The sequence below is a fragment of the Salmo trutta genome, chromosome 27 (genome assembly GCF_901001165.1).
Source record: "Salmo trutta chromosome 27, fSalTru1.1, whole genome shotgun sequence".
Lineage (NCBI taxonomy): Eukaryota > Metazoa > Chordata > Actinopteri > Salmoniformes > Salmonidae > Salmo > Salmo trutta.
In genome coordinates, this window is record NC_042983.1 from 44,375,960 (window position 1) to 44,396,509 (window position 20,550).

The window sequence follows — 20,550 nt, forward strand, 5'->3', positions numbered from 1 at the left end:
AGTTAGGAACAGAGTTAGGAACAGAGTTAGGAGTTAGGAACAGTGTGAGGAGTTAGGAACAGAGTTAGGAGTTAGGAACAGAGTTAGGAACAGAGTTAGGAGTTAGGAACAGAGTGAGGAGTTAGGAACAGAGTTAGGAACAGAGTTAGGAGTTAGGAACAGAGTTAGGAGTTAGGAATAGAGTTAGGAACAGAGTTAGGAACAGAGTTAGGAACAGAGTGAGGAGTTAGGAACAGAGTTAGGAGTTAGGAACAGAGTTAGGAGTTAGGAACAGAGTTAGGAGTTAGGAACAGAGTTAGGAGTTAGGAACAGAGTTAGGAACAGAGTGAGGAGTTAGGAACAGAGTTAGGAGTTAGGAACAGAGTTAGGAGTTAGGAACAGAGTTAGGAGTTAGGAACAGAGTGAGGAGTTAGGAACATAGTTAGGAACAGAGTTAGGAGTTAGGAACAGAGTGAGGAGTTAGGAACAGAGTTAGGAGTTAGGAACAGTGTGAGGAGTTAGGAACAGAGTTAGGAGTTAGGAACAGAGTTAGGAGTTAGGAACAGAGTTAGGAGTTAGGAACAGAGTTAGGAGTTAGGAACAGAGTTAGGAGTTAGGAACAGAGTGAGGAGACTACCTAAGCCATTTAAACTGGAACAACCATTTCAGTAACGGGTGCAAATAATCTAACTAAATTATTGGATTAGTTTAGAAAAATGTTATTTATGTTTGTGTAGCATTAATCAATCAATCACTCAATTACGTCAATTACCTCAATCAGCCTGACTAACCGGTGCCTGTATTTAGCCTCTCTACTGTTATAACCTTTCTACTGTATATAGCCTCGCTACTGTATATAGCCTCTACTGTATATAGCCTCTCTACTGTATATCACCTCTCTACTGTATATAGCCTCTCTACTGTATTTAACCTCTCTACTGTATATAGCCTCTCTACTGTATATATCCTCTCTACTGTATATAGCCTCTCTACTGTATATAGCCTCGCTACTGTATATAACCTCTCTACTGTATATATCCTCTCTACTGTATATAACCTCTCTACTGTATATAGCCTCTCTACTCTATATAGCCTCTCTACTGTATATAGCCTCTCTGCTGTATATAGCCTCTCTACTCTATATAGCCTCTCTACTGTATATAGCCTCTCTACTGTATATAGCCTCTCTACTCTATATAGCCTCTCTACTGTATATAGCCTCTCTACTCTATATAGCCTCTCTACTGTATATAGCCTCGCTACTGTATATAGCCTCTCTACTGTATATAGCCTCTCTACTGTATATAGCCTCTCTACTCTATATAGCCTCTCTACTGTATATATCCTCTCTACTGTATATAGCCTCTCTACTGTATATAGCCTCTCTACTGTATATAGCCTCTCTACTGTATATAGCCTCTACTGTATATAGCCTCTCTACTGTATATAGCCTCTCTACTGTATATAGCCTCTCTACTGTATATAGCCTCTACTGTATATAGCCTCTCTACTGTATATAGCCTCTCTACTGTATATAGCCTCTACTGTATATAGCCTCTCTACTGTATATAGCCTCTACTGTATATAGGCTCTCTACAGTATATAGCCTCTCTACTGTATATAGCCTCTCTACTGTATATATCCTCTCTACTGTATATAGCCTCTCTACTGTATATAGCCTCTCTACTGTATATAGCCTCTCTACTGTATATAGACTCTCTGCTGTATATAGCCTCTCTACTGTATATTGGCTCTACTGTATATAGCCTCTCTACTGTATATAGCCTCTCTACTGTATATAGCCTCTACTGTATATAGCCTCTCTACTGTATATAGCCTCTACTGTATATAGCCTCTACTGTATATAGCCTCTCTACTGTATATAGTCTCTACTGTATATAGCCTCTCTACTGTATATAGCCTCTACTGTCTTTTTACTGTTGTTTTATTTCTTTACTTACCTATTGTTCACCTAACACCTATTTGCACTATTGGTTAGAGCCTGTAAGTAAACATTTCACTGTGAGGTCTACTACACCTGTTGTATTCAGCATTTCACTGTGAGGTCTACTACACCTGTTGTATTCAGCATTTCACGGTAAGGTCTACTACACCTGTTGTATTCAGCATTTCACTGTAAGGTCTACTACACCTGTTGTATTCAGCATTTCACTGTGAGGTCTACTACACCTGTTGTATTCAGCATTTCACTGTGAGGTCTACCTACACCTGTTGTATTCAGCATTTCACTGTAAGGTCTACTACACCTGTTGTATTCAGCATTTCACTGTGAGGTCTACTACACCTGTTGTATTCAGCATTTCACTGTAAGGTCTACTACACCTGTTGTATTCGGCGCACGTGACAAATAAAATTTGATTTGTACATCCAAACACACAGATATTAAAAATCAACCTGCAGTAGAGCATACTGGGAAAAAGTGCATTTGTTACCATAAATTGAGTTGGTGGGACTTTTCATTTAGTTTTGAGTCAGTAACACATAATGCTTGAAGTAATAATGACTTTCCATTGATTTTCAGTTCAACTTACTATAAGTATTTGAGAGAAAAAAATGCCTTGGTGTTTACAGTGTAAGGTTAGAATTAGGGTTTAGGGTTAGGGGTTTGGGGTTAAGGTTAGGTTAAGGGTTAGGGAAAATAGGATTTAGAATGGGAATCAATTGTTTGGTCCCCACAAGGATAGTAAAACATGTGTGTGTATGTGTGTCTTGATGCTTACCTGACCTCCATAGTAAAACTCCTCAGAGTCAGCATCCCCCTCAGAGTCCTCCTCTATGGCATAGTGGCACTGGGGGAAGTTATTACACATTATTACTGTTCATAACACAATCATTACAGTTTAGAACACAGTTATTACAGTTTAGAACACAGTTATTACATGTTATAACAGTTACTGTTTATAACACAGTTATTACAGTTTAGAGCACAGTTATTACATGTTATAACAGTTATGGTTTATAACACAGTTATTACAGTTTTTAACACAGTTGTTACATGTTATAACAGTTACAGTTTAGAACACAGTTATTACAGTTTATAACACAGTTGTTACATGTTATAACAGTTACAGTTTAGAACACAGTTATTGAAGTTTATAACACAGTTATTACATGTTATAACAGTTATGGTTTATAACAGTTATTACAGTTTATAACAGATATTACAGTTTATAACAGTTATTACATGTAATAACACAGTTATTATAGTTTAACAGTTATTACATGTTATAACACAGTTCTTACAGTTTATAATGGTTATTACATGTTATAACACAGTTATTACATGTTATAACACAGTTATTACATGTTATAACAGTTATTACAGTTTAACAGTTATTACAGTTTAACAGTTATTACATGTTATAACAGTTATTACATATTATAACCAGTTATTACATGTTATAACCAGTTAAACACAGTTAATGCATGTTATAACCAGTTATTACAGGATGCTGAGCTGTAGTCAATGAATAGCATTCTCACATAGGTTTTCCTTTTGTCCAGGTGGGAAAGGGCAGTGTGGAGTGCAAAAGAGATTACATCATCTGTGGATCTGTTTGGGCGGTATGCAAATTGGAGTGGGTCTAGGGTTTCTGGGATAACGGTGTTGATGTGAGCCATGACCAGCCTTTCTAAGCACTTCATGGCTACGGACGTGAGTGCTACGGGTCTGTAGTCGTTTAGGCAGGTTACCTTGGTGTTCTTGGGCACAGGGACTATGGTGGTCTGCTTGAAACATGTAGGTATTACAGACTCAGTCAGGGAGAGGTTGAAAATGTCAGTGAAGACACTTGCCAGTTGGTCAGCGCATACTCTGAGTACACGTCCTGGTAATCCGTCTGGCCCCGCAGCCTTGTGAATGTTGACCTGTTTAAAGGTCTTACTCACATCGACTGCGGAGAGCGTGATCACACAGTCATCCGGAACGGCTGATGCTCTCATGCATGTTTCAGTGTTACTTGCCTCGAACCGAGCACTGAAGTTACTTAGCTCATCTGGTAGGCTCGTGTCACTGGGCAGCTCTCTCATGTTTTATATTTTTATATTTTTATTTCACCTTTATTTAACCAGGTTTGGCTTTTCATAGCCGATCATTCAGAGTTAGAGACAGCAGGTGCGGTAGAGAGAGAGAGTCGAAAACTGCAGGTCCGGTGAACAGGTCAGTTTCATTTTTATTTTATTTCACCTTTATTTAACCAGGTAGGCCTGTTGAGAACAAGTTCTCATTTACAACTGCGACCTGGCCAAGATAAAGCAAAGCAGCGTGACAAAAACAACAACACAGAGTTACACATGGAATAAACAAACATACAGTCAATAACACAATATAAAATCTGTATAAAGTGTGTGCAAATGAAGTAAGGAGGTAAGGCAATAAACAGGCCAGTAGTGGCGAAGTATTTACAATTTAGAATTTTTGGTGGCCTTCCTAAGCCAGCATTCAGACACGTCTAGGACATCAGGGTTGGCAGAGTGTGCTAAAACAGTGAATAATGCAAACTTAGGGAGGAGGCTTCTGATGTTAATACGCATGAACCCAAGGCTTTTACGGTTACAGAAGTCAACAAATGAGAGTGCCTGGGGAATGGGAGTGAAGCTAGGGGCTGCAGGGCCTGGATTAACCTCTACATCACCAGAGGAACAGAGGAGGAGTAGGATAAGGGTACAGCTAAAGGCTATAAGAACTGGTCGTCTAGTGCGTTCGGAACAGAGAGTAAAAGGAGCAGACTTCTGGGCGTGGAAGGATAGATTCAGGGCATAATTCCCATTCCCCAGGGCATAATTCACAGACAAGGGCATGCTAGGGTGCTAGTACAGTGGAGGTAAACCTAAGCATTGAGTGATGATGAGAGAGGCTGCATCTCTGGAAGCACCAGTTAAGCTAGGTGCGGTCTCCGCATGTGGGGCAAAGGAGCTGACTGAGGCATGTAGAGCGGGACTAGGGGCTCCGCAGTAAAACAAAACAATGAGACCTACCATAAACAACAGTATACAAGGCATATTGACATTAGAGGGAGGCATAAAGCAATCACAGGTGTTGATTGGGAGGGCTAAGACAACAACGGGTAAATCCTGTGGCTCAGTTGGTAGAGCATGGTGTTTGCAATGCCAGCATGGTGTGTGCAACGCCAGGGTTGTGGGTTCGATTCCCATGGGGGGCCAATATGAAATGAAATGTATGAAATGTATGCATTCACTACTGTAAGTCGCTCTGGATAAGAGCGTCTGCTAAATGACTAAAATGTAAACAGCTACAACAACAACAATGGGTAAATGATGATGAGTGGGCAGAGAGAGTCAGTTAGCTACACACAGGGCCTGAGTTCAAAACAAAATGAAGGACCGTGTTAATGAACAGTCCAGTAGGCATCAGCTGTGTAGCCGAGTGATCATAGGATCCAATAAGCAGCAATGGACGAAACAGGGAGCCGTTTGGTAGTCGATTACTACATTTCCATTTAAGTCATTTAGCAGACGCTCTTATCCAGAGCGACTTACAAATTACTATGCAAGGCGAGCGGGAGACACGGCGTTCAGGGAGCTAGCGGGCCGGGGCTAGTAGCTGGGTCCTCACCGACATCAACGACGCAGAGACCGGTTGAGACCACATCGGCCAAATTACGTCAGTAGACCAGCAGACCAGCAGACCAGCAGACCAGCAGACCAGTTGTGATGGATCGGCGGGGCTCCGTGTCGACAAGGGTCCAGGCCAGTTGGCAAGAGAGGCATTGTAGTTGGTGTACTTTGTTTGCTAGCCGGGGGAATGGGCCTAGCTCGTGGCTAACTGGTGCTTGCTTTTGGACAGGGGCATTAGCCACGATCTCCACTCGGTAGCCGCTAGCTAGCTGCGATGATCCGGTGTAATGGTCCAGAGCTTGTGGCAGGAATCCGGTGACATAGTGGGGGGGGGGGAAAGCAGTCCGATATGCTCAGGGCTGATATCGCGGTGTGCAGACTGGCAGATATTATCCGGGCTATCCGGGCTAAAGTGGCTGGTGTCTGTGCTAAAGGTAAAGGCCGCTAGCAGTGGCTAACAATGACTAAATAGCTAGTAGCTAATTAGCTGGCTAGCTGCTGAAGGCTAGCTGCTGAAGGCTAGCTTCTGAAGGCTAGCTTCTGAAGGCTAGCTGCTGAAGGCTAGCTGCTGAAGGCTAGCTGCTGAAGTAGCTGCTGAAGGCTAGCTGCTGAAGGCTAGCTGCTGAAGGCTAGCTGCTGAAGGCTAGCTATGATGGAGGTTCCAGTTATAAGGTCTATAAGAATAGCAGATCCGGACCACGTTGGGTAAGGCGGGTTGCCAGAAGGTATATTTCATTCGATAATGGAAAAAGAGATCGAAATGTATACAGAAAAACGAAAAACACAGTTATTACATGTTATAACACAGTTATTACATGTTATAACACAGTTATTAGTCTATAACAGTTATTACAGGTTACAACACATTTATTACAGTTTTTAACACCGTTTATAACACAGCTAATACAGTTTATAACACGGTTATTACAGGTTACAACACAGTTATTACAGGTTACAGCACAGTTATTATAGGTTATAACACAGTTATTATAGGTTATAAGACAGTTATTACAGGTTACAGCACAGTAATTCTCAGTTATAACACAGTTATTACAGGTTATAAGACAGTTATTGCATGTTATAATGAGCCTTTACAATGTGTAATTAATCAGTGGAGTGAGGTGTAGCTCACCTGGTTTTTGTCTAACTGAAGTTTTGTCTTGATGGACAGGCAGCAGCTGGCGTCATTGTTGAGCGTAATCTCTGTTGACAGCAGCACACATTAGTCAGGAGGTGTAGGTATCTACACTATAATTTACTTGCTTATTATTCTTCAGAAAGGCAGAAAGATCTCGGGAACAGAAATCAGACAAAGACCAAGGATGAACATGAAGCTGAGACGACAGCCTTCCTATTATTTACTGAGGCTCTGTCCCAAATGACTCCCCTATTCCCTATATACAGTGCACTACTTTTGACCAGCTCCCATAGGGAGGCCCATATAGCTACTACAACATCCTGTTGTTCAATCTGACAGCAGCCTCCCATCAGCCTGAAAGACTCAGGGAACAAGGTCAACGCTGGTTAGAAAGGTATAGAATTGTTGTGTTTACGAGCTTGTCAGTTAATGTGTCTTGAGGCGGCTATTTACACGGTAGTCATTCGGCAAAACGCTCCTATCCAGAGACACTTACATTAGCGCATTCGTCTGAAGATAGCTAAGTGAGACAACAACGCATCACAATTGTATCAAGTTACACTGTCCTCAGCAATACAGTGATCAGAGAAGTCAGTGCTAGTAGGAAAAGACAACTGTTTTTAATGGGATTTATTTAAAGAGGTAGGGTTTCAGAGGGTTTTAATGGGATTTATTTAAAGAGGTAGGGTTTCAGAGGGTTTTAATGGGATTAATTTAAATGGGTAGAGTTAGAGGTTTTTTATGGGATTTATTTAAAGAGGTAGAGTTCCAGAGGTTTTTAATGGGATTAATTTAAATGGGTAGAGTTAGAGGTTTTTTATGGGATTAATTTAAAGAGGTAGAGTTCCAGAGGTTTTTAATGGGATTAATTTAAATGGGTAGAGTTAGAGGTTTTTTATGGGATTAATTTAAAGAGGTAGAGTTCCAGAGGGTTTTTATGGGATTTATTTAAAGAGGTAGGGTTTCAGAAGGCGCAACGCCCTGTTAGGGTGAAAGCTTGTTCCTGGGGTGCCAGGACAGAGAGGAGCTTTGACTGGGCTGAGCAATAGCTGCCTTCCCGTGGGAGGGCCAAGACACCAGAGGTGGCAGAACAGAGTGCTGGGGTGTCAGGTTAAGGTGTTGGGTTTGGGAATAGCCTGAAAGTAGGGAGAGGCAGATCCCCTTGCTGCTCCGTAGGCAAGTACCAGGGTATTGAAGATGACAAGACGATAAGAAAACAATTCAAAACATTTCCATGATCTAAGTATTTACGCAGATTATAATAACTTTGACAAAGCACTAATTTACCTGTACAGAATACAGACAGTCAGGAAATATTTCTGAAATGTTCCTGTATTCAAAGTATTTATGCAGATTCAAAGAGATCAGTCTATACTTGACAATGCAATACGGACAATCTGACATATAAACGTACCTGTTGCAATTCTGTGGAAGATGACGGGGATGGGATCTCTGGTGACTAGTACCTCATCTTCGTTTTCAGAGTTTGACACATATGTGTTGTCTGTGTTGAAGAAAGAAAGAAATTAAAAAACATTCATCAATAAACAGACTTTACGCACGATACCTGGCATGGGGCAACCGGTACCCACATGGTCCACCTTTCAACTCAGACAGTTCCACTACCCATGGTCCACCTTTCAACTCAGACAGTTCCACTACCCATGGTCCACCTTTCAACTCAGACAGTTCTACTACCCGTGGTTCACCTTTCAACTCAGACAGTTCTACTACCCGTGGTCCACCTTTCAACTCAGACAGTTCTACTACCCGTGGTCCACCTTTCAACTCAGACAGTTCTACTACCCATGGTCCACCTTTCAACTCAGACAGTTCCACTACCCGTGGTCCACCTTTCATCTCAGACAGTTCTACTACCCGTGGTCCACCTTTCAACTCAGACAGTTCCACTGACTAGACCCACTACCCGTGGTCCACCTTTCAACTCAGACAGTTCTACTACCCGTGGTCCACCTTTCAACTCAGACAGTTCCACTACCCATGGTCCACCTTTCAACTCAGACAGTTCTACTACCCATGGTCCACCTTTCAACTCAGACAGTTCTACTACCCATGGTCCACCTTTCAACTCAGACAGTTCCACTACCCATGGTCCACCTTTCAACTCAGACAGTTCTACTACCCGTGGTCCACCTTTCAACTCAGACAGTTCTACTACCCGTGGTCCACCTTTCAACTCAGACAGTTCTACTACCCGTGGTCCACCTTTCAACTCAGACAGTTCCACTACCCATGGTCCACCTTTCAACTCAGACAGTTCTACTACCCGTGGTCCACCTTTCAACTCAGACAGTTCTACTACCCGTGGTCCACCTTTCAACTCAGACAGTTCTACTACCCATGGTCCACCTTTCAACTCAGACAGTTCTACTACCCGTGGTCCACCTTTCAACTCAGACAGTTGTAAGTAATTAATCTTTCATGTATATTACGTTCCACTGCGTGACACATCCCAAAGCAGGGATTTTCTCCTCATATCACAGTGACATAATATGAGATATATGACATCATCGCTCATTGACTGTATAAGAACCTGAGGCTCGGCGACAGTCACACCAGCGGAAGAAAGAAAAATCTGTGGTTTTCAGAATCAACGGCGTTATGGCGCCATGACCTCGTCGGCAGTCTGCGATGTGAATCACTCTGGCCTGAGGTCAGGGGTCATTAGACTAAAAATAAGTAAGTAGACGATGGCTTGCGAAACATTACGGTAGAGACACAGAGAAGTCATGTTAGTGAAGACACGACGCGGTCCTTACCTGGGTAGTCGTCAGAGACGTGCACAGAGAAGGAGACCCTGGACGAGAATGAAGAAACACAAACATCATTATCCAAATAATAATCAATAATTCAGTCAATCAATCAATCCAATGTATTTTAGAAGAAAACAAACTTTATTACGTCAACAGTTGTCGCAAAGTGACCGAACCGAGCAGGTGTCTACAGTAACTCATTAAATAAGCAGTGGTTATAGTAAATGGAAAATAACATTATTGTTGTCGCCTGTGATCTGATCATCTAATACTTCAATAAGATCTTTAATGAACATGACGGTGCACTTTTACAGTTTCTCAGTTCCTAGTTGACTCAACACTGTAGCCCGGTGAAACTGGCAGGCTAAGAGGCTCTGTGCGGCTCAATAGAAAGCAGGCAAGTCAACTTGCATATGTTAAAATTACGGAACTTGTCGATAACTTAATTCACACACACACACACACACACACACACACACGACTTTGCACATCCTGTTTAAAAAGTAGAGAGGTTCACAAACAGGTTTTCCCCACGGGTGCCTCCCAGAATAACTTGAGAGTGTTTATGAGCAACGGCAGACCCAATTAACGTTATTCTGGTGTCGGCTCAATCAAACTCCCAATGTACTAAATGAGTTCTCTCTCCCAGCAGTAGGAGGGCTTTGAGGGATAGGCTTTTGTCACAAATGACATCCGATTCCCCTACTTAGCGCACTACTTTTAACTAGAGCCCATGGGGTTCTGATCGAAAGTAGGGCACTACATAGTGAATGTGATGCCATTTGTGACGCAAGCCATGGATCCAACACAATGGCTGAGCCAGCAAGGGAACAGAAAAAGTTAAACCATATGCAGTATTTTTAGCATGTAGGCTACAATAGAAGTCTGTCTGCAGTTTGTACCAGGAGGGGCAGAGTACTTGAGAACTAAGAAAAAAGCAGAATGTCGTTAAAAAAAAAAAAAGTGTTAGTTTCAACCAGGGGTGCTCAGGAAACCTTAAAACATCAAACAGGAAAATGGCCCAAATGATTAAAATACTCATTATTCAAATAAGGCTTCACAAATGACTGGCAGACATAATGCTGTGTCATAACAAGACCACATTGTAAAGTCAAGGTGTCCCTGTGAGAATATTCAGTAATGTTATATTTCCTGTATGTTTATAAAGCGTACATTCAGACATTAAACATCTATAAACACATGACGAACATACCGTTATAGCTACAGAGAGCAGGATTATAATTACATTTTTTTTCTCAGTCTTTAAAAAAAATAATTAAAAAAATGACAAAATACTCTAAAATGAACTGAAATTAAGTGCATATTTCAAATATAGTCAACAGACATACATCTCATAACTGTCTACATTACAGTGTGTTTCCATGCTGTCCAGAGAGTGTAGCTGTGTAGGCAAGGTGCTGTTAATGAGTGATAACTGATTTCATGTAAATGTGATATTAAACCTCCATTCCCAATGAGTTGTGAATTTCTGAATATTCTGGAAGCAGAACTGATGTTAGACTGTTGCCAACCCCGTCGACCCTGCAGCTGTGTCCTGTGCTGACTGAGGCAGCATCAAACCTCCGCGTCTCTTAAAGATGTCCACAGGTTTACAGGTGTGTTTCATTCTGCTCTGATTCCTCCTCAGGTCGACTTTCATTCTGCTCTGATTCTTCCTCAGGTCGACTTTCATTCTGCTCTGATTCTTCCTCCGGTCGACATTCATTCTGCTCTGATTCCTCCACAGGTCGACTTTCATTCTGCTCTGATTCCTCCTCCGGTCGACATTCATTCTGCTCTGATTCCTCCACAGGTCGACTTTCATTCTGCTCTGATTCCTCCTCAGGTCGACTTTCATTCTGCTCTGATTCTTCCTCCGGTCGACATTCATTCTGCACTGATTCCTCCTCAGGTCGACTTTCATTCTGCTCTGATTCCTCCTCAGGTCGACTTTCATTCCGCTCTGATTCCTCCTCAGGTCGACTTTCATTCTGCTCTGATTCCTCCTCCGGTCGACTTTCATTCTGCTCTGATTCCTCCTCAGGTCGACTTTCATTCTGCACTGATTCCTCCTCCGGTCGACTTTCATTCTGCTCTGATTCCTCCTCAGGTCGACTTTCATTCTGCTCTGATTCCTCCTCAGGTCGACTTTCATTCTGCTCTGATTCCTCCTCAGGTCGACTTTCATTCTGCTCTGATTCCTCCTCAGGTCGACATTCATTCTGCTCTGATTCCTGCTGTATCTCTGACTGCTGCTGCTGCTGTGTGGTGTAGCTAAATGTACCAGGATCTCATTTAGTCTTAACACCTGCCCTCCAGACTACAACAGACCAGACCAGACCACAAGACACCAGACTAGATCACAACACAACAGACCAGTCCAGACCACAACAGACCAGACCACAACAGACTAGACCACAACAGACCAGACTAGACCACAACAGACCAGACCACAACAGACCAGACCACAACAGACCAGACTAGACCACAACAGACCAGACTAGACCACAACAGACCAGACCACAACAGACTAGACCAAAACAGACTAGACCACAACAGACCAGATCACAACAGACCAGACCACAACAGACCAGACCACAACAGACCAGACCACAACAGACCAGACTAGACCACAACAGACCAAACTAGACCACAACAGACCAGACCACAACAGACCAGACTAGACCACAACAGACCAGACTAGACCACAACAGACCAGACCACAACAGACCAGACCACAACAGACCAGACCACAACAGACCAGACTAGACCACAACAGACCAGACCACAACAGACCAGACTACAACACAAAGCCAGCAGAGACCATTTGACTGGCATGTTAAGGGCTAGCTCTGGCTTGACACCCAGTGGGACCTTGTTAAGCCTTGATGTGATGCCGCTAATCAAAATCTCACAGAGACTCACAGAGAATTAGACTTAATGGAATGACCATTCAGTCAGCCGCTGAAGTCTTAATCCACTGATGAAATATGTTCCCTGGACATTAGTGTGATGCTGTAGCTTGGTGGACCAACTGTGGACAGAGATGCTAACCAGACATTAATTTAGCATGTAGCCGTAACTAGCCAAGTGTGTGGACAGAGATGCTAACCAGACATTAATTTAGCATGTAGCCGTAACTAGCCAAGTGTGTGGACAGAGATGCTAACCAGACATTAATTTAGCATGTAGCCGTAACTAGCCAAGTGTGTGGACAGAGATGCTAACCAGACATTAATTTAGCATGTAGCCGTAACTAGCCAAGTGTGTGGACAGAGATGCTAACCAGACATTAATTTAGCATGTAGCCGTAACTAGCCAAGTGTGTGGACAGAGATGCTAACCAGACATTAATTTAGCATGTAGCCATAACTAGCCAAGTGTGTGGACAGAGGTTAGCAAGTACATTTTTTTTTATTTAACCTTTATTTATCCAGGTTTTTCTCATTGAGATAACATCTCTTCTCCAAGAGAGACCTGGTCCAATAGCAGCAGAGGGAACAACGTTTCAGACAACTTACGTACACTAACACAACATTACACAAAACCTATAAACACACATACAGTACAACAATTATATATTACGTTAAAAAACACAAAAGTCTTGACTAAAAAAACAGCTGTCTTAAAGACAATTACATTCTTCTATGATATATACACATCGATCAAGTGTTTAAACTCCACCAACAAAACTAGATCATCAAATTTTAAAATGTTCAGGAGAGAATTCCAGGACCACGGAGCTGAGGAACTAAAACTATTTCTACAGTGCAAGTAGCCAGGGTTGGGGAGTATTGGATTACATGTCATCTGTAACTGTAATCCGTTACATTAGCAGCAACAATATTGTAATCAGATTATAGATACTTTTGAAATTCGAGATGATTTCTTCTTGGATTACTGTTAAATTAAAAAAATGTGTTTAGAAAATAATACGATGACACCTTTCTGTTTTCTTAATGAACTTCAATTTAGCGTTGAACAAAGGTGCAAGTCTAAGTTTGTTCCACCTGAGTGGGTCTGACCACCAATCAGAGACCACTAATGATGACACACAAAATGATGACCACCAATCAGAGACCACTATGATGACCACCAATCAGAGACCACTAATGATGACACACCAAATGATGACCACCAATCAGAGACCACTAATGATGACACACCAAATGATGACCACCAATCAGCGACCACTATGATGACACACCAAATGTGTTTGATGGATCACGGGAAAAGAGCAGGAATAGGTTTTTGTTGGCTACAGTCCAAGCTGTGTCTTCCAATGGTGTGATTGATGTCGGGATCCAAGATGATATGACCAACTTGAATAAACACTTTAAGGAGGACAGTGGTGGTGTAGCCTACAGGAGGACAACGGTGGTGTAGCCTACAGGAGGACAGCGGTGGTGTAGCCTACAGGAGGACAGCGGTGGTGTAGCCTACAGGAGGACAGCGGTGGTGTAGCCTACAGGAGGACAGCGTTGTAGCCTACAGGAGGACAGCAGCGGTGTAGTCTACAGGAGGACAGCATCACAGTAGCCTACAGGAGGACAGCGTTGTAGCCTACAGGAGGACAGCGTTGTAGCCTACAGGAGGACAGCAGCGGTGTAGTCTACAGGAGGACAGCATCACAGTAGCCTACAGGAGGACAGCGGTGGTGTAGCCTACAGGAGGACAGCGTTGTAGCCTACAGGAGGACAGCAGCGGTGTAGTCTACAGGAGGACAGCATCACAGTAGCCTACAGGAGGACAGTGGTGGTGTAGCCTACAGGAAGATAGCAGCGGTGTAGTCTACAGGAGGACAGCGGTGTAGCCTACAGGAGGATAGCGGTGTAGCCTACAGGAGGACAGCAGCGGTGTAGCCTACAGGAGGACAGCAGCGGTGTAGTCTACAGGAGGATAGGAGGGTGCGTCACTTGAGTAGGTTGAGCCACTGACGTGGTCTTCCTGTCTGGGTTGGCGCCCCCCCCTTGGGTTGTGCCGTGGCGGACATCTTTGTGGGCTATACTCGGCCTTGTCTTCGGACGGTAAGTTGGTGGTTGTAGATATCCCTCTAGTGGTGTGGGGGGCTGTGCTTTGGCAAAGTGGGTGGGGTTATATCCTGCCTGTTTGGCCCTGTCCGGGGGTATCATCGGATGGGGCCACAGTGTCTTCTGATCCCTCCTGTCTCAGCCTCCAGTATTTATGCTGCAGTAGTTTATGTGTCGGGGGGCTAGGGTCAGTCTGTTACATCTGGAGTATTCTCTTGTCTTATCCGGTGTCCTGTGTGAATGTAAATATGCTCTCTCTAATTCTCTCTTTCTTTCTTTCTTTCTTTCTCTCGGAGGACCTGAGCCCTAGGACTACCTGGCATGATGACTCCTTGCTGTCCCCAGTCCACCTGGCCATGCTGCTGCTCCAGTTTCAACTGTTCTGCCTGCGGCTACGGAACCCTGACCTGTTCACCGGACGTGCTTGTTGCACCCTCGACAATTACTATGATTATTATTATTTGACCATGCTGGTCATTTACGAACATTTTAACATCTTGACTATGTTCTGTTATAATATCCACCCGGCACAGCCAGAAGAGGACTGGCCACCCCTCATAGCCTGGTTCCTCTCTAGGTTTCTTCCTAGGTTTTTGGCCTTTCTCAGGAGTTTTTCCTAGGGAGTTTTTCCCAGCCACCGTGCTTCTTTCACATGCATTGCTTGCTGTTTGGGGTTTTAGGCTGGGTTTCTGTACAGCACTTTGAGATTTCAGCTGATGTACGAAGGGCTATATAAATAAATTTGATTTGATTTGATTTGATTTGATAGCGGTGTAGCCTACAGGAGGACAGCAGCGGAGCCCCCAAGGTAGGGGCCCGGCCTCTAGTACAGCTCTTACTACTGACAGAGCCTCTACCTGCTGTAATCCGTATCCATCCACATCTCAACACACAATATCAGAATGTACAACTGACATTCCAAAGTCAAAAACCATGGGTGGTTTAAATAAAAAGGTTTTAATAAGGAACAAAACAATTTTATAATATCGCACAGACTTGTCCACCCATTTTTTTCCGCTAAGAAATGAGATGCATTAGTAATACATACTGTACATGTCTATAAACCTCTACAAAATCTATTATATTATTCACACTGTTTAGTGCAATTTCCCAATTTCCCACTAAACTTTGTTTTGGTGAGTTCTCCTCAGGCTTAAATCCACATTCACATTGTGACATAACACCACAGTGAGACATACTACCCATGACAGTAGTTATATAGGATGGTGTGTATAGACAGTATAGACAGTAGTTATATAGGATGGTGTGTATAGACAGTAGTTATATAGGATGGTGTGTATAGACAGTAGTTATAAAGGATGGTGTGTATAGACAGTATAGACAGTAGTTATATAGGATGGTGTGTATAGACAGTAGTTATATAGGATGGTGTGTATAGACAGTAGTTATATAGGATGGTGTGTATAGACAGTAGTTATATAGGATGGTGTTATAGACAGTAGTTATATAGGATGGTGTGTATAGACAGTAGTTATATAGGATGGTGTGTATAGACAGTATAGACAGTAGTTATATAGGATGGTGTGTATAGACAGTAGTTATATAGGATGGTGTGTATAGACAGTATAGACAGTAGTTATATAGGATGGTGTGTATAGACAGTAGTTATATAGGATGGTGTGTATAGACAGTATAGACAGTAGTTATATAGGATGGTGTGTATAGACAGTAGTTATATAGGATGGTGTGTATAGACAGTAGTTATATAGAATGGAGTGTATAGACAGTATAGACAGTAGTTATATAGGATGGTGTGTATAGACAGTAGTTATATAGGATGGTGTGTATAGACAGTATAGACAGTAGTTATATAGAATGGAGTGTATAGACAGTATAGACAGTAGTTATATATGATGGTGTGTATAGACAGTAGTTATATAGGATGGTGTGTATAGACAGTAGTTATATAGGATGGTGTGTATAGACAGTAGTATAGGATGGTGTGTATAGACAGTAGTTATATAGGATGGTGTGTATAGACAGTAGTTATATAGGATGGTGTGTATAGACAGTAGTTATATAGGATGGTGTGTATAGACAGTAGTTATATAGGATGGTGTGTATAGACAGTAGTTATATAGGATGGTATATATAGACAATAGTTATATAGGATGGTGTGTATAGACAGTATAGACAGTAGTTATATAGGATGGCGTGTATAGACAGTAGTTATATAGGATGGTGTGTATACAGTAGTTATATAGGATGGTGTGTATAGACAGTAGTTATATAGGATGGTGTGTATAGACAGTAGTTATATTGGATGGTGTGTATAGACAGTAGTTATATAGGATGGTGTGTATAGACAGTATAGACAGTAGTTATATAGGATGGTGTGTATAGACAGTATAGACAGTAGTTATATTGGATGGTGTGTATAGACAGTAGTTATATAGGATGGTGTGTATAGACAGTAGTTATATAGGATGGTGTGTATAGACAGTAGTTATATAGGATGGTGTGTATAGACAGTAGTTATATAGGATGGTGTGTATAGACAGTAGTTATATAGGATGGTGTGTATAGACAGTAGTTATATAGGATGGTGTGTATAGACAGTAGTTATATAGGATGGTGTGTATAGACAGTAGTTATATAGGACGGTGTGTATAGACAGTAGTTATATAGGATGGTGTGTATAGACAGTAGTTATATAGGATGGTGTGTATAGACAGTAGTTATATATGATGGTGTGTATAGACAGTAGTTATATAGGATGGTGTGTATAGACAGTAGTTATATAGGATGGTGTGTATAGACAGTAGTTATATAGGATGGTGTGTATAGACAGTAGTTATATAGGATGGTGTGTATAGACAGTAGTTATATAGGATGGTGTGTATAGACAGTATAGACAGTAGTTATATAGGATGGTGTGTATAGACAGTAGTTATATATGATGGTGTGTATAGACAGTAGTTATATAGGATGGTGTGTATAGACAGTAGTTATATAGGATGGTGTGTATAGACAGTAGTTATATAGGATGGTGTGTATAGACAGTAGTTATATAGGATGGTGTATATAGACAGTAGGTATATAGGATGGTGTGTATAGACAGTATAGACAGTAGTTATATAGGATGGTGTGTATAGACAGTAGTTATATAGGATGGTGTGTATAGACAGTATATGAATAGAAAAGGTGTGGACAGCCGTAGTTATATAGGATGAACCATGACTAGTATACTGTACATAAATTCGAAGTGGGTAAAACAGTATGTTAACAGTATTAAAGTGACCAGTGTTCAATGACCATGACCATAGGGCAGCAGTCTCTGAGGTGCCGGGTAGAATACAGAGTTCCTCTGTCTAGTGTCTGTGTTCTTTTACCCAGCTTAATCTTTTATTTTTTATTGGCCAGTCTGAGATATGTATTTTTCTTCTCAACTCTGCCTAAAAGGCCAGGATCCCGGAGTCGCGTCGTCACTGTTGACGTTGAGACTGGTGTTTTTTTTTTTTTTGCGGCTACTATTTAATGAAGCTGCCAGTCGAGGACTTGTGAGGCATCTGTCGGCTGCTGACTCACTCCCTCTCCTAACTGTACGCACAGAGGAGAGAGAGAGATGTATTCTGGGAAGCACAAGCCTATATGACAGTTTCTCAAAATGCTATTGCGGAGGGGGGGGGGGGAATACAGTTTTCAATGAACTACTGTTGTTTTAGTTACAGAGAGGAGTGTCACAGCTTTTCTGGGAATATTATATCCTGTATTTCTCACCTGTGAATATTGAGGTAAATGGTACCACTTTACAACAGGGGAAAGGCTGTAGTTAATATGGTTTTGATGCGGCCGGCGCAGCCAAGCAGAACATACCATTTACAGTGAATAGGCCAGGCCTAACGCTGGAAACATTTTTGTAGGACATTAGCCTTCATTTACTGATAGATGAATCAATTAGCCTACATGGCTTTGTATCATAATTTAGAGTTAGCAATCCAGCTAGGTGTTTTGAGGTCCCCCCCTTTCTTCAGGTGGTGTATAATATAGTCTATAGGACAATATGCACAAAGATGGCGGCAATTTCTCTGAAAAAGCCATAAATAAATCAGATAATTATGGCACTTACTGTTGTGTTACTGACTTGTTGAACCCTCGACAACTACTATGATTATTATTATCTGACAATGCTGGTCATTTATGAACATTTGAACATCTTGGCCATGTTCTGTTATAATCTCCACCCGGCACAGCCAGAAGAGGACTGGCCACCCCTCATAGCCTGGTTCCTCTCTAGGTTTCTTCCTAGGTTTTGGCCTTTCTAGGGAGTTTTTCCTAGCCACCGTGCTTTTACACCTGCATTGCTTGCTGTTTGGGGTTTTAGGCTGGGTTTCTGTACAGCACTTTGAGATATCAGCTGATGTAAGAAGGGCTATATAAATACATTTGATTTGATTTGATTTGAGATAATTATGGATCCTATTTTGACAGATTACACATCAAAATATCAGTCAAATCAAAATCGAATCTAATTTTATTGGTCACATACACATGGTTAGCAGATGTTAATGCGAGTGTAGCGAAATGCTTGTGCTTCTAGTTCATTCATTTCTTGGATATATTAATTGAAATAGATTGCTTTTGTAATCATAGGCGACCATCTCAGTTTTCTTACTTGGCATAGGAAGGGAATTGTCTAGAGCTCTGCCGCTAACGTAAAGTAACTCTCTGTCACGACTTCCGCCGAAGTTGGTTCGTCTCCTTGTTCGGGCGGCGTTCGGCGGTCGGCGTCGCCTGTCTTCTAGCCATCATCGATCTACTTTTCGTTTTCCATTTGTTTTGTCTTGTTTTTCCTCACACCTGGTTTCAATTCCATCATTACATGTTGTGTATGTAACTCTCTGTTGCCCCCATGTCCTTGTCCGGAATTGTTTATTGTAAGTGCTTGTGCACGTTATGTCTGGTGTGCGACGGGTTTTGTACCCATTGATTGATTGTTCTGTTTTCCGGTGGTTTTTATTATTATTAAACTGCGCCGTTGTAAACACCGTTTTTGCTCTCCTGCGCCTGACTTCTCTGCCGCCAGTAAGCACCCCTTACACTCCTCGTAAAAATAAATAAAAGACTGCTGTATTTGTTGTTATCAAGCAAAATAGTTACATTTATCGCGCTATGACTTTTTGTCCATATCGCCCAGCTCTAGTGCCTCCCCTAAAAACTCTTTATGGTAATGTTTTCTGACTTATTGTTATGCAGAAAATGTGTACATTTTTCGTGATATGGATTTTTGCCCATATCGCCCAGCTCAAAGTTTCTCTTCCAAATTCAACATATTATGGATGAACTTCTAATTTTGACGGATTAATTCTGCGTAGTTACAAGGTTACTGCTGCCTGGTTACAGGGTTACTGCTGCCTGGTTACAGGGTTACTGCTGCCTGGTTACAGGGTTACTGCTGCCTGGTTACAGGGTAACTGCTGCCTGGTTACAAGGTTACTGCTGCCTGGTTACAGGGTTACTGCTGCCTGGTTATAGGGTTACTGCTGCCTGGTTACAAGGTTACTGCTGCCTGGTTACAGGGTTACTGCTGCCTGGTTACAGGGTTACTGCTGCCTGGTTACAGGGTTACTGCTGCCTGGTTACAGGGTTACTGCTGCCTGGTTACAAGGTTACTGCTGCCTGGTTACAAGGTTACTGCTGCCTGGTTACAGGGTTACTGCTGCCTGGTTACAGGGTTACTGCTGCCTGGTTACAGGGTTACTGCTGCCTGGTTACAAGGTTACTGCTGCCTGGTTACAAGGTTACTGCTGCCTGGTTACAGGGTAACTTCTGCGTAGTTACAAGGTTACTGCTGCCTGGTTACAAGGTTACTTCTGTGACCTGCCGTAGTGCAGTGGTCTGAGCAACACGTTTCGGTTATTCCTAGTGATCAGGCTGTTCATATATTTTAAAGAAAGCCACATAAACACCCATATAATCTGGGAGAAATGAGGGAAGACTTGAAAACCATAAATCATTTTGTATAAAAATATTGAAAACAATCCCACAAATGATTGAATATGCATGCTGT

The 20,550-nt window shown here is 42.1% G+C and overlaps 1 protein-coding gene across 2 annotated transcripts in view; it reads right to left on the minus strand.

Annotated features, from left to right (window-relative positions):
• Positions 1 to 20,550, minus strand: part of LOC115165049 (protein mono-ADP-ribosyltransferase PARP8-like) — a 95,668-nt gene that overhangs the window by 57,800 nt on the left and 17,318 nt on the right. For both annotated transcript variants that reach the window (XM_029718080.1, XM_029718079.1), the window contains exons 3-6: positions 9,496 to 9,533; positions 8,130 to 8,219; positions 6,710 to 6,780; positions 2,721 to 2,789 (exon numbers count right to left, since the gene is read on the minus strand). In XM_029718080.1, coding sequence (XP_029573940.1) covers positions 2,721 to 2,789; positions 6,710 to 6,780; positions 8,130 to 8,219; positions 9,496 to 9,533 — 268 coding nt within the window. The remainder of the gene's footprint in view (positions 1 to 2,720; positions 2,790 to 6,709; positions 6,781 to 8,129; positions 8,220 to 9,495; positions 9,534 to 20,550) is intronic.